The 14,239-nt window shown below is 34.8% G+C and overlaps 1 protein-coding gene across 1 annotated transcript; it reads right to left on the bottom strand.

The window, feature by feature from the left end:
• Positions 1–1,313: 1,313 nt before the first annotated feature.
• Positions 1,314–4,174, bottom strand: LOC113351679 (high-affinity nitrate transporter 2.1-like). The gene is made up of 5 exons (XM_026595622.1): positions 3,314–4,174; positions 2,436–3,233; positions 1,776–1,937; positions 1,582–1,638; positions 1,314–1,445 (listed from the first exon to the last, which is right to left on the bottom strand). Exons 1-5 carry the CDS (start codon positions 4,172–4,174, stop codon positions 1,314–1,316), a joined length of 2,010 nt encoding a protein of 669 aa, XP_026451407.1.
• Between the last annotated feature and the right edge of the window lie 10,065 nt (positions 4,175–14,239).

The raw sequence follows: 14,239 nt of genomic DNA, 5'->3' as shown, positions 1-14,239 counted from the left end.
TTTGTCATTTATCATGTTATTCTATAAATATGAATATCAGTGTTATTGTAAAACGATCTATGTGAATTCTAGAGATCTCTAATACAATTCACCCATATGGGTTTTATGTAGGTCAAATTGACTGAACCACTTTAATCTTGTTTAATATTTCCCTCTTACCACTCATATTTTATGACCTTCCTGAGTGAGAGAATTGTGTTAAAGTGACCTTTTATGGTTACTTGACGTTCTGGCAGTTAGGCAAGCAGCTGAGGAGTTTGCGTTAATGTGGGCTACCCAACAAGAGCTGGCAACTCTTCACTCAAAGTTGTATGCAAGTAATCGCCATCTTCTCAGCTGCATAACAGCACGATTGTTTGTAAACATAGGAAACGGGAAAATATTTATGACGAAGGACACACGACAGCTATTATTACAGACATTAATGGTAACTGTAAGATGAAATTTAGTTTATATAAAGACAACTCTCTCTATTGATGTTTAGAAAATCTCCCAAAACTAAACACAAACTCTAATTTTGTTGGTGGTTGTTTGCTGATGGTGGCGGTGATTTTGGGTGTTGATGGCTGATGATTGGTCAACTCTTTATGGGTGATTGTTTATTGCTGGGGTATATTTTGGTATGGTGATTTATGGGAGTGTGGTCTTTGTAATTTAGAAGTTAGCAATTCTAGCAGCCAGATCCGAAGGAGTGATTACTCTCTAAAGAAAAACTTTATATATTGAAGCCTCCCAGAATGTCTCCTTTTTTGGATTGGCCAGAGGTGAGCAACATCGTTTGCTGATTTATTTGGAAGTTGAGATGCAATGCTGTGTGTATAAATATGTGAGCGAAAATCTTGGCTCTTCAAAAGCTGAGGTAAAAAGATTTTTAAGTTTGTACCATTGTTTACCTCCTAAACAATGTCTACAACTCGGTTCACCGCAGGTGCAAAACATATCATTCTTGGAGGCTACTCGAAAGATTTTATATAAAGTTGGCACAGGGATGGGGGGCTCTCAAAGGCTGGGGAAATCACCTTGGTCAAGTCATGCTTACCATTCTTATTGGTCCATGCCTTTATGGTTCGTGTGGAGAGATAACTACAGGTATAACGAGGTGATCTTCCTCTTCTATTACTATTTCTGGTTCTTCTACCTCTACTGGTGGAATAGTTGGCGTTTTGGAGTCTACTCAAGGAAATAGCACCTGACATCGTTAAACTCTGCATCCTCGAAAATTGAGATGCTGTGTTAGTAACCAGCATAAAACTCGACTCTATGAAAGATTTATCATCTCATATTATTACCTCCTAAGATGTTTACAGCTCAGCTCACTGAAAGATTGCAGGTGCATGCAAGACATTCTTTGAAACTTCTTTTGTAGGTAATCTAACGAGCATACCCTTGTTATTGAATGTGATAGCACATGCACTTTTTTTCCACCCATGTTCTGTATGGTGAACCTGTAAGTAATAAAATTTGACCAAATGAGAAGGATGTTAATTTTCCTCAACTTGTCATGGCTTAGCCTCTACAGTGAGCATCTATTATATCTGCTAACTATTTTGGGTGAAATCTTAAGCTCTGAATTTCTCTCACCTTTGCAATTTCAGACACATTTCCTCGTTGCAAACGTTTCCCAGCAGAAAATGATTTCTAATAAAATAAGAAAATCTTATTAGTACTACCTCAGTTTTGTTTCTCTATTTGTTGCCAACCCCCTCAGTTATTTGATGTAAGCTGCCTTACCAAAACTCTGCATACTAATTTCAGCAATTTGTGCAAAAACTCACAGCTGAGAGAAAATCAAAAGCTGCAAAACTCTTCCCAGAATTTCTAGGTTTGTGCAAAGTGGGCTTTGGGTTTACCAAACAATTGCTAATTTGGTGGTCCGTGGTCCATGGGTTTTGCAAATTCAGTGATAAACTTTTCACCTGTGGTATGCCGATCTTCTTCTGTAAATGTATACAGCCAAATTAATGAATAGTCATAGCTTTCTCATGAAATTAGTTAAGACGTGCTACAATGAATTAGTAGGATTCAAGATCTGAAGATTCGACGGTCGCCTTTCTTTTAAACTCTCTGAGGCTGTAAGCAAATGAAACTGAAAACTCGAAACAATTTCACGTTTACCCAACTGAAGTTGCATCTTCTCTAGTCCTGATTCCAGCTTCCCATATTTCTATATAAAATAATGGAATCAAAAACCAAATTTCAGGGTTCCTGATTAAGCCAGCTAATTAAGATACTTGGGATCTCTAAAGTTTATGTGAATCTAGTGCAGATACTAGGCATTTTAAGAATCTTATATATTCTTTTTACTTGTGTAAGGTTTTTGGGGATCTATTATTACCAAAGTGTATGGAAGAAGAATATTCATTTTTAACAAAATCCAAGAAAGCTGTTCCCACGAATATTAACAAAATCAAACTAGTCTCAAAACATTGTTAAACATGAGGCACAAAATTTTTCTCCAAGTGCCCAACCCGAAGAAAATTCCTGGTACCACCATCGATGTGGTGGCTACCTCGTTCTATTCGACTGTTCTCAGCGAACTTGATACTATTCGAATGCAACCCCTTTGTTTTCTCTTCGTCGGTCCATTCAGATCCATAGTAATACTCCTCGTTGAATATGGCAGAATCTTTTGATGGAGGCAAAAGCATACTGCCCCATTGGGGAAAATGTACTAATGCCACCGGAAGTGTGAAAGCTACTGTCATGATCCCCATGAGCGTTATGCCTTTGCTAGTTGTGAAGTCTGATCTCGTGAAGAACAAGTACTGAGTTAACACCGAACCAAAGTTGCCTCCTGCGCCAATCAGACCAGAAATTACACCTAAAGATCGTCGAGAAATGAACGGAATTATACCAAATGTAGCTCCACATGCAGTTTGAGCACATAAGGAGAACATGATCATTGTGAAGATTGCAACTGGAAGTGAATTGGAAAGGCCTAGCCAAATGCAGAATAAACCTCCCATTGTCTGGAGGATCCACAGGTTCCATAATCGAGCCCTCATTCCATATCTGCGTGCACCCAAGTCCGAGAGATAACCACCAAATGGGCGAGATACAATGTTTGCCATGCCTAATGCGCCTATCATGCCGGCTACATGGAGCTTAAGATCGAACCTGTCGTAGAAGTACTCAGCGATAACATTATCGGTGGTTAATTCTACACCCAGGGAGAATCCGTAAAGAAGAACAAAGATCCATGTCCTATAGTTTGTAACAGCATACCACAAAACCTAGTGAACCAAATAAAAACTGATTAAGATAACCAACAGAAAATGATTTAATCATAAATTAAGCAAAGATTTAAACTGACCTTGGAGAGGTTGTCCTTGCCGACATCACCCTTTTTCTGTAAGCAACTCAAGTTTCCATCAGGCAAATCTTGGCCAAGTATCAAAACTAGAAGCCCTGCAATGATATGCATCCAGCCAGGGATGAAGAATGCAATACGCCAAGCCGTGAAGGAAGTTGAACCGAACTTTTTGATTAACTCGTATAGCAAAGGCATTAAGAGTTGCGTCGCACCACCACCCATGTTTCCCCATCCGGCCGACGTACCATTCACTAAGCCGACGACATTAACATTGAACATAGTACTCATCCAGTATTGACTAGAAACAAATGTCGCCAGCGAAAACCCAATCACGAATCGAACAGCAACATATCCACCAGGAGATGAAACCAAAGCCATGCAAAACACAGCGGGTGCAGAAAGCATCATAAAATATGCACAACCATATCTTGGTCCTAACAAGTCACAGACAGCTCCCATGATAAGCCTGGAAAAGATACCACCGGAGACTGAAGCAATACTTGCATTACCAATATCGGTTTTGGTTAGGTCTAGATTGTCGCGTATAATCGGAACAAGAGGAGCAGCAGCAAATGTTGATACAAAACAAGTGAAGAAGGAAATCCAAGAAAGATGAAAGGTTCTCATATGTGGATTTGCAAAGGAGAATAGTTTCACGACTTTGGCTTTATGTTCAGAGTTTACGGGTAGATCGAATTTCGCCCTTCTTTGGATCAATGATGTAGCTTGTTGAGAGTGAGGTGAGACTGTATAGCCGAAGGACTGCTTCCTAGCAATGCCATTGTCGTTGTCATTACTGATCAACCCAATGTCCATGGTTATTTCTGATGTGGAGCTTCCTGCTCCATGGTAATCGGCCATTCTTAACAGTGAAATCAAATATGCATTGAGATTAATTTTGGTTGTACTGCTTGTTTAGTGGCATGAAGAAGATGAGGTCATGGGGATTGTAACTCGCTTGGGATTGTGTAAACTAGAAAAGAGGGCTTTACATATTTCGAGTTGACGTGATATACACTCGCAAAAAAAATGTGCAATGTTTTTGGCTCTACCCACCTTGGATGCCTAAAAAATCGAAAATCTTGCAAGTACAAAAACAAAAGTTTTGAAAGGCGATGGGCAGAATCGCATTGTAGTACCTTGATTATTGGGTTGGGTCTAGGCGGTTTTGGAGGAGCTTTTTCAACAAGGTTTGTCCAAAACTAAAGTAAAATATTATTCCTTCCGGTCCATTTTACTTGATGTTGTAGAATTTTTCACGCAGATTAAATAACATAGAGAGTAAAAAAAATTTCTCAATTTACCCATATTAATAGCTTTCTAAATATTTAAAGTACCTAGTTTTTAGTTTCTATATTTAGTGTAAATTACGAATCCCGTTGTAATTTACTTGGGATAGAGTACTAATTCTCCATAGAGTTGATTTAAAAATTAGATTAATTATCTATTTACTGATTTCAATGAAAATTAATGGTATGGTAATGATTCCAAAGCAAGGATAAATTAGTGAGAATTTGGAAAAAAAATATCTAAATACTCATCTATTTTGGAACATAAAAAAGCCCCTAAAATATCAAGTAAAATGGAACAGAGAGAATTGAAAAGAAAATGATAAACCAAAAAATGCACTGTTTAGTGCTACAACATGAAGTAAGAACTCAAAACAAAGTAAGCATACCCAGAAGGTGGGGAAATGGTCAAAAAATGGTCAAACTGGGTGGCAAAAGTTCAAGTCTGAGCATTTGCTTATTCCTACTCAAGTTCAATTTATTTTATTTTATTTTCTTCTTCTGTTTTTCTATTTCTTTCTTTTTTTATTTATTTTTTGGCCGAGCCTAGGTCGAGACTTGGTTCAGATTGAGACGATGTTTGTTTCATGTTTACATGGTAGGCCAATCAAGAGCGAATAATGGTTAGTTCATCCAACGACTACATTTCCATCATTTATAAATTCAATTATTTTCCACTCTAAAATCACCTTTTCTACGTCCAACAATTCTTTTACTTCCCGTTAAATAACTTGTTAGTCTCTCTCTAATCACGAAAAATACCTCATAGAGTTCGTAGTTCTAAGTATGTTCAAGAAGAAGATTTAGCTATTTGTACAATTTCTATTTTTTCAAAACAAGAAGAATTATCCATAGTGATCAAACCATATCGAAGCTGGATTTTGGCCACATTTTTGCAATGTTAACAACAGAAATGGGAAACTCAAGAATACGTGATGCTCAAAGGTTGTCGGGTTATTTCTAACAATTAATTACGAATTCCCGCAATTTGCAACTCAGGTATAATGCAAATTAATCGGAGTAAACTGAACGGCGAAACTGCTAATATGAAGTGGTACAAAAAACACTAACAATATGACAACTACTTAACAACAATCCTTTCATTTACGAAGCTTGTTTCCTCCAATAACTTCACGGGTATAACTCATTCTGCTTCCTAAATGCTTCGCCATCCGGGCTAATTAACAAGTGTTATAATTTAGTTTTATCTGAATGATAAATGAGTCTTATGTTAACAAAGTACATTATATATTTATAGGATGCTTTAATACAATGTAGTTTGCTTTCAAATTAGTTATGATAATACACTCAAGGACGGAGCTAAAAATTTACAAACAAGTGTAAAGTTAAATAAATAAAATCTAGGAGGATAATTAATAATTCTTTTCCAATAAATAGTGGTAAACGTAAAGGATTTCAAGAGATTAGAAAACATTTAGGATAGGCGGGAGGTACCCTTCGCTTCAATGTAGCTCCGTATGAGTACAGTGATGGTAAAAATACAAAGATATTTTCATTGTTTACGTAGTACAGCATAACATCACATTAAAACATAAAATGATAGCTAATCAGTTCATACACTTAATCAGTCCACTCCAGCATAAAACTTATAAGATATTTTTTAGAATTGCGTTTCATATGTGTCTTCTTTTGTAGAAGTGTAAATATACATATAAGAGTTTTAGCCAGCCGGGTATGAGAGTATAATAATTTTCCGTGGACAATGCTTTTTAGGTGATCTTCTTCTTCACAATGGGTGCACTATAAATTTTTCAATTTGGCTTCAAATTTCATGATTTTGCATGGTGCTGATACCTATTCATCTTCTTTAGTCTTCACAGCATCATCTAGCATATGTGGTTCTAATATCTAATCCTTTTTCGTTGTGATTCAATGAGCATTTTGATGCCTAAACAATCTACTTATAGACACTTAGAATACATCTAAGTGCGTTGTATCAGACTATGATTATTCTTTTAACATAACTGACTAAGCTCTTCTGCTTGTTTTTTCAGATACATTTTTTCCCTATGATTTTAGAACACTTTTGATGTTGCGGGTTGAGGATGCATTCGGCAGTTGACGTTTAGAAAAAAAAACTATCAGCGATGTGTATAATTCTAATATTAAAATATGGTAATGTTATACAGTCATACATTAAAAATATGCTAATGTTATACACTTTTGTAAAAATATGCTAATGTTATACACTTTTGTAAAAATATGCTAATGTTATACACTTTTGTCATACAGTCATTGGTAATGTTAAAAATATGGTCGTAGCTAATATTCAAAAATACTCAAAATACAATTATTATTTTACCTTTTTTTTAGTGTAACCAAATTAATTCAGGGCAGGTCCTGAATCTTTTTTGCCCCGAAGCGGACAACCTTTTTTGCCCCATAATTATATAGTTGTCCGTCACACAAATGAAGGTAGAGCCATAACACTTCTTTTTTCCCTTTTGAGATCGTAATACTTATTTACAGTATTCATTTTCAAAGTGAAAAAGAACTATGATTAGTGGAATGAAATTTTAACAAAAACTTAACCAAATATATATAGGTAAATAAGAAAAAGATATGCCAGAAGAAATTATTTATAAGAATTTACTAATTTTTCATCAAAGTACCAATCAGGACTTTGGACGGTGATGCTTCGTTACTAACAATGGTAGAAGTACCGATGATAGCATTTAGGATAGTTGCACTACACTAGCACACACACTAGTAACGTTTAGTTTAGTTTCTATAGGCAATGATATTTCATTGAGATTTAACTCCAAAATTCATAACCAAAGACATATTATTCTAAAAATTTGATCGCCTAAAAGAGTTGCCTAACATCAATGATCAATCTATGATCCAACAACAATAATAATAAACTATAAGCATAGACAAGAATTCAAAAGAAGAATGACGGTAAGAATTATCTACTGGAACGGGTATAAGAACTTCCATTTTAGCCCTAAACTATTTAGTTTCTTCCCCACATCACATAATTTATGAATAAGCCCCTACAAATAATTTTATTTTGATGAAAACCCTAAATGTAAAATAACAATTTTGTTGCCTTCTAGGCCTTGTTGCCCCAATGGGGGGCTTTTCCTGCTTCCCCTATTGGTCCGACCCTGATTAATTATATGTAAGTCTAAATGTAATGAATACCGACAAACTAAAAGTATAAGTCCAAATTTTAAGTTATAAACTATTTGAATTAATCAATATAAGTGCTTCACTTTTCTAAAGATACAAACCTTGTACATTACATTAAAAAAAAAAAACTATCATCTTGTAGGGAGGGTCTATCATCTTCTTCCTTTGCTCGGATCTAGGCCTTTGGGGGATAGATATGAGCAAAGATTACTTTTTTAAAATTTTATTTTATAGGGTTGATATTATCTATGAATTATTTCATCGTCTTAAATAATTTTCTTCGCTATTATGAAAATTCTTGTCTTCGCTAATCTGCATTTTTATAGTGTTTTTTTTATAGATTTATTTGGGGATTAGGTTTTTCGGATACAAGTACATCGGCGATTTGACACAGGCAAGGTCAAAATCTTCTTCAGCAGAATAATAGATCTAGGATTTCCAGGCTTCTCGCTACACATGAGTTTTTGGAAAAATCACTCATCTCTAATTGGAGTATCTATTTTTCAAGAAAAAAAATCAATCAAAATGGTCGAACTGTGATTTCGAGTACCATTCCTTCTTCAATCTCAACGTACAAGATATGAGTGCTTTTGTTGTAGATCGCTTTTTCTGTTCGCGATTTATTTATATTTTGCATCTTTCATTGTATTTGTTTCATGATTATGATGTACTTATTTTTCTTGAAAACCATCATGAAAATGTTTCTTAATGGAATTAAATACTAATGGTTGATTATCAACAGAAAGAAAAAAACCTAAATAAAGACTTTAATAGAAATCTAAGAAAATATTTAGCATTGTGATTCCATCCAAAGCGCTATTAAAAAGTTTTTCCTTGGTTTTGTAACTTCAATTATTCACTTTCAACACTTGAGCTCTTCTTTGCCTTTTAGCAGAAATTTTTTGTGGGTTAAATTCTAAGACTTGCACTATTCTTTTCCGTCTCACGATTTCCAATTTATTAAAACTAGCACATATTTTAACAACAACAACTTCAAGTTTTCTTCTGAAAAAACTTGAGATGCAATTTGAAACGTTTTAATTGAGAAATTTAAAAAACTAAAATAAAAATTCGAAGAGATTTTAGTAGAAAAAAATTCAAGAAAGAAGTAAATTTTAGTGTGAGTTCCGTGTTTGAAGCGAGTATAATTTATAGATATGAAAACATAACCATTTTTTCTGTTATCGGAATATATATAGCCGTTAGTGGTATAAAAGAAGTGAACGTCCATGGCCTTGACAATCAACCATGAAAATAAGCGATCGGCCAAGGCCTTGACGATGACCGTCCCCAGTCACGGCTGATTGATTCCACCATCTATGGTGACCTTTTCTCCACTTTAAGAAAGTAACTTTGCCAATCCACGTGGACCATCAAATGGACATTCTCCACCGGACTTGCTCAAGGAAGGAAAACTTGTCAAGCAAAACCTAAACCCAAATTACAATCTTCTCTAGCAGGGATGCACATTTCACGTTCCATATTCTCAATGCTAGACACTCCATTCCAAGCAAGATTTTCCCTTTCCTTGTCAGATTTTAAGGACCAGTGGTTTTTGATAGAATTTAGATGTTCGAAATTATTATAAATTGTTATAATAAATAATGAGATGTATGAACATAGTGATTAGTGTTGCTCATACAGAGCTCATGTGAACTAATAGATGAAGCAAGATTATTTCTATCTTAAAACTCATTGTTCTATTAACTACTTGCTCAAGTATAAATAATGGACTTGGCTATTTTTAGCCTTTACAACTGACTATATCTAGAAAATTGTTAACATAAAATACTAAGACTGATCTTATAGTATAAGAAACTCGGCTACGTAGTTGTTTGACGAGACATAAGGATCTCATAGATGAAAAGTCGATTGTCATCATCATCAAAGAGAAGCAGTCATACAGAAAAAGAAAAACCACTAGTCCAGCAATAACCATGGATGAAGACACTCAAATGTAAAAAACTATACCATAATACTTCAATATCAATCAACAACCTACATAGTATCGATGCAAACAACAAGAATTCTTCAAACCAAATCACTTCGTACAATTCAGCCATAATTTACTTGGAAACTCTCAATAATTCAGGATGGAAAACAGAAACAAACATGAAGAACGAATTAAATTATAGTAATCAAACTCATCATAGAACTTGCTTGAATCTTTTCAAACAAAATTGCAAGAAACTCTTCATCTAACCTTCTTCAACGTCTTCTATTATCCCTGGTCTTCTTGAGCCCTTCCGACTGCTCATCTTCACCAATTATCTTCCCATCCACTGCTTAGCAACCACTTTGGATCTTCGTCGATTCTGAAATTCTCTCCCACCTATCTACTCCCTCTCCTCATCACTAGATATTTCTATAACTATATCATACATCTCCTCAATACTAGATACCTCTACCAATTCAATCGGTACTGCATCTTCATGAAAAATCACGGGAAAGATCTCACCTTCTGGTGTAACAATCATCAAAACGCTTCCTTCCATGACTTAAATGGATATTGGTCTAAGATTACCTATCTTGATCCTATGATCACATCCACTAGTTATATTTATCATGTTGAACCAAAAAAACCATTGAATTTCCTTTTCTTCTTTATCCCAAATTCTGTTAATATGGTCTTATTATTAGAATTTGCTTTCATGCACTAAAATTTATGTTTTTGCATTATTTCTCACCTTAATTGCATCCTTTGAGTTTTCCATTGCAAGTTATTCTAGAGATCATGGTGAGTTTTTGTTTTTACAATTGTTGTCTTGCAGCCTTAGTTCACCAATTCGATTCTCTACTTTGAGCAATAGCGATTTCACATAAGTTGCTAACATCTATTACCGTCCTGACAACCTCAAAAAAAAATTATCTCAACTTTCTGCCTGATCAACCCTTAAGTACAAGTTCGTTGAACGGCAACTTTTGCACGTGGATATATCTGGCCAAACTTATCACCGTACTCATCTGAAAAGACGAGGGTACCCAAATATACCACAATCTTTTATTTATCCACCTATAAGTCCTCTACCGAAAGTGATTGTCTATGGAAAGAGTCGAGACAATACAACGAATTGGTTCACACTTCATGTGATCGTCTATGGATATGAGATCAAGACAATACGACAACAAGATAACTTGTGTGATTGACTATGGATACAAGATCAAGACAATACAACAATGAAGTATAATACTTGATAGTAGGTTCAGACTTAACCAAACTCTATAGGATCAGTATCAAGTATATTCAGAATTAACGATTGTATATTTTACTTCTAATTATAATAAAACAATTATAATTGCGGAAATAGAAAAGTATAAGACACAACAAGATTTTGTTAACGAGGAAACCGCAAATGCAAAAAAAACCCGGGACCTAGTCCAGAATTGAATACTCTCAGAATTAAGCCACTATACAAAATCAACACTAACTTCGTATAGTTGAGACCAAGCAACTAAACCTATAGTTCACCTAGTTTCTTCAGTATCCCTGCGCTTCCGACATTTAATAAGTGCACGCACTGGAACAATTCCTTTGGATCTTATTCCAAATAGTAAAGGAACAACAAATCTTCTTGGTAACAAATCTACTGATTCTTTCTAATGAAAATATCTCAAGTTATATGCAAAGGCTCTTCCGTTTAACCAATAAACTCCTTTGCCTGGTTAGATCAATCCAATCTTCAATTACCGAAGTAATAAGATCCGGATTTGTAACAATCAAATATAACTCAAGATATCTATTAGTGCTACCGATCTTCACGTAACTAATCAATCGAATAAATCCGATATTAGTTGTATCCCAGCCCACCAAGTTTTGTGCACATCAAAGATATAGAAACCAAATCAGAAATCTTTTTTGTCTTCAAATCTTCTTTAATCTTCAATAAACACCTGCACAAAACAACTTGAATCTCTTGTGATCAATCACGCACAGAACGGGGTCTATTAACAATGATTATCACAAAACGTCTTTAGATATACAAACAGTTCTAAAGATCCCGTCAAAACTTCAATCTAGTTTGAGTGAATCTTATATCAGAAGAGAAGATTCTCAAGAATAAACAAACTAGGTGCAATCAAAGTTCAACAACCGTTAGTCAATCAATTCAGTCGAAAACTAAAATAAACTGCAATTATATAGTTTCCCACCAACGGTACTCATAGAGCTTCTTGATCCCACATAAGTCTTTAAACGAGCGGTCTTAAGAGATTTCGCCTAATTAGGGTAATTTCCTCTCCGGATAGACGGCTCCACCAGTAACAACACAAAATAGTAATTTTGCTGGCTCTTAAGATAGTTTACTCGAAATGCAAACTTGGGTATTTATAGACCAAGGAGGTTTGGACACCAAGGAATTTCCAAAACCGAATATTCTACAGATATGCAATATATTTCAAAAACGGATTTCATAATTTTTGGAAATGCTTTGCCCAGTATAACCGAAATCTCACTAGAAAATCTCCAATTAGTAAATGCACATTACCAATTTTTATTCTCCAAAGATATGCATAAAACTAGTAACCTTAATTAAAAGATTCTTAAGTTAGTTTCGGTCTGGGATCTCCTTGAGTTATTAAGGAATATCTTTGAACAATAAAAGATAAGAGTTAATGAGCATGTTCAAAGTATGTCGACATCTTTTCTTATGTAAATCCTCTTTCATATTTACAATCTTGGAACCGATTATACCACACTTCCAAACAAGTTTAGAACTGGTTCATCTGTATTGCAAGACAACTATGTGATTGATCAAATATCAATTCACTAATCATGGGTTTACGGTTTTACCAAAACACAAGGATCGGTTATACCTTAATATGGTTACTGGGACATGCTACATCAGTTACCAGGATCGGTTACGTCAATTACCAGGACAGGTTACCATATTCTCATGGTATTACTTGTGAACGGTTACACAAGTCACTAGGATCGGTTACACCAATTACTAGGATCGGTCACACCAATTACAAATATCAATCATACCATCTTAGGTGATTACTTAGGATCGGTTACACTAATAAAAGTCATACCAATACATAAGTCAGGCATTGTGACTAGTTTTACCAAGATATATAACAAGTTATGATCGGTTCTACTAACTCATACATATTGGTAATCCAAAGATATGCAATGAATAACAACACCAATAAGCCTCACGATTTCCCTTTCTATTCATAAAACAATTTCATGAATGTACTTCCTTTAAACAAATGTAAACATTGTTTCCTATGATGAAATCTTCACCTTTACCCATACACACAATCACAATAGCATTCATACGATTATGTCGATGTATTATATACGAAGTTCTAAAGATAAGCGTTATACTTCATATCCTATTCCGTAACACTATGATCATGTAATCATGTCCTACTACTAGAGTATAATCATTCACATCTTCGCAATTATGTTTTCAATATAGCACGACTTGAAAGTTACGTTAGGAATGAAACATTTCAAGTCAAATTATTACCAACCTCAAGAGGAAGGATGATGTCGTCGTTGTAGCTTCTTACTTCTTCACATTCTTCAAGTCTTCGAGTAATACTTGTATGTCTCGTAATCCTAGAATTTCTAGTCTAACCTATACGAATTTGTCTCTAGTACATAATCAAGCGACTCTTTAAATGAGTTTTGATTCACTAAAATATGACAACCAAACTCGACATACCAACACTTGGTGGGTTCAACCGAGTTATGCTCTAACATCCTCTTACGTATGTGATTAATCACAACTTTATCTTCAGAAACCCATTACCATATTGTCACTATCAAGCACATGGTATAGCTAAGTACTTTACCTAGCTAATCGTACTTAGCTGGCCTTTTGACTTCATACCAATTAATGCTAGTGTTGAACTTGGAATCTTCGTACTTAGAAGAGTTGTTAAAATTTTCTCATGCTTATGATTGATCTGTCTATGTCAGTATATACGAAGAAGCATTTTCTTTAAACCTACATAATCTTTTAATCTTCTCTCAAAGCTATAAAACCAAAGCACCCTCCTATATTTCCATCTCAGCTACTTTGAGCTACTCTTTAGTCTCTTCAGTTATCCTTGATCTCATGGCTTTTGATTCTATCTATGTGGAATCATTAACTAAAAAACTTCAAAGTAACCTAAACATACTAGATCCACTCAAAACCATCATTATGCTTGAATAAAGGCATGCTAAAGATAATAAATTGTTTGTTGTGGGAAAACTACACAACATGTTTATCTTTTCCTATTCATATATCTAACAATATCGTAAACTCCACCGGGTCTTTAAGGAAAGAAGCGCAGGTTACTATCTTCCAGAAAAAAAAGAAATTTTCACTTCATTTGGTTTCCTATCTTGATGACTTCAGTGCTTGCATGAATCCTAAGCCCTGGGTTGTCAACAGATCTTTAATGGATATGATTGGAGTTCTATTTGATGGAGTGCAGTCTATTTTTGAAGATAAGTTTGATAAAATTTCAATATGAGTTCACATGA

The sequence above is a fragment of the Papaver somniferum genome, chromosome 2, assembly GCF_003573695.1.
Source record: "Papaver somniferum cultivar HN1 chromosome 2, ASM357369v1, whole genome shotgun sequence".
In the NCBI taxonomy this organism is placed as follows: domain Eukaryota; kingdom Viridiplantae; phylum Streptophyta; class Magnoliopsida; order Ranunculales; family Papaveraceae; genus Papaver; species Papaver somniferum.
Note: the sequence above shows the minus strand (reverse complement) of the source record. Positions and strands in the feature narration are given on the sequence as shown.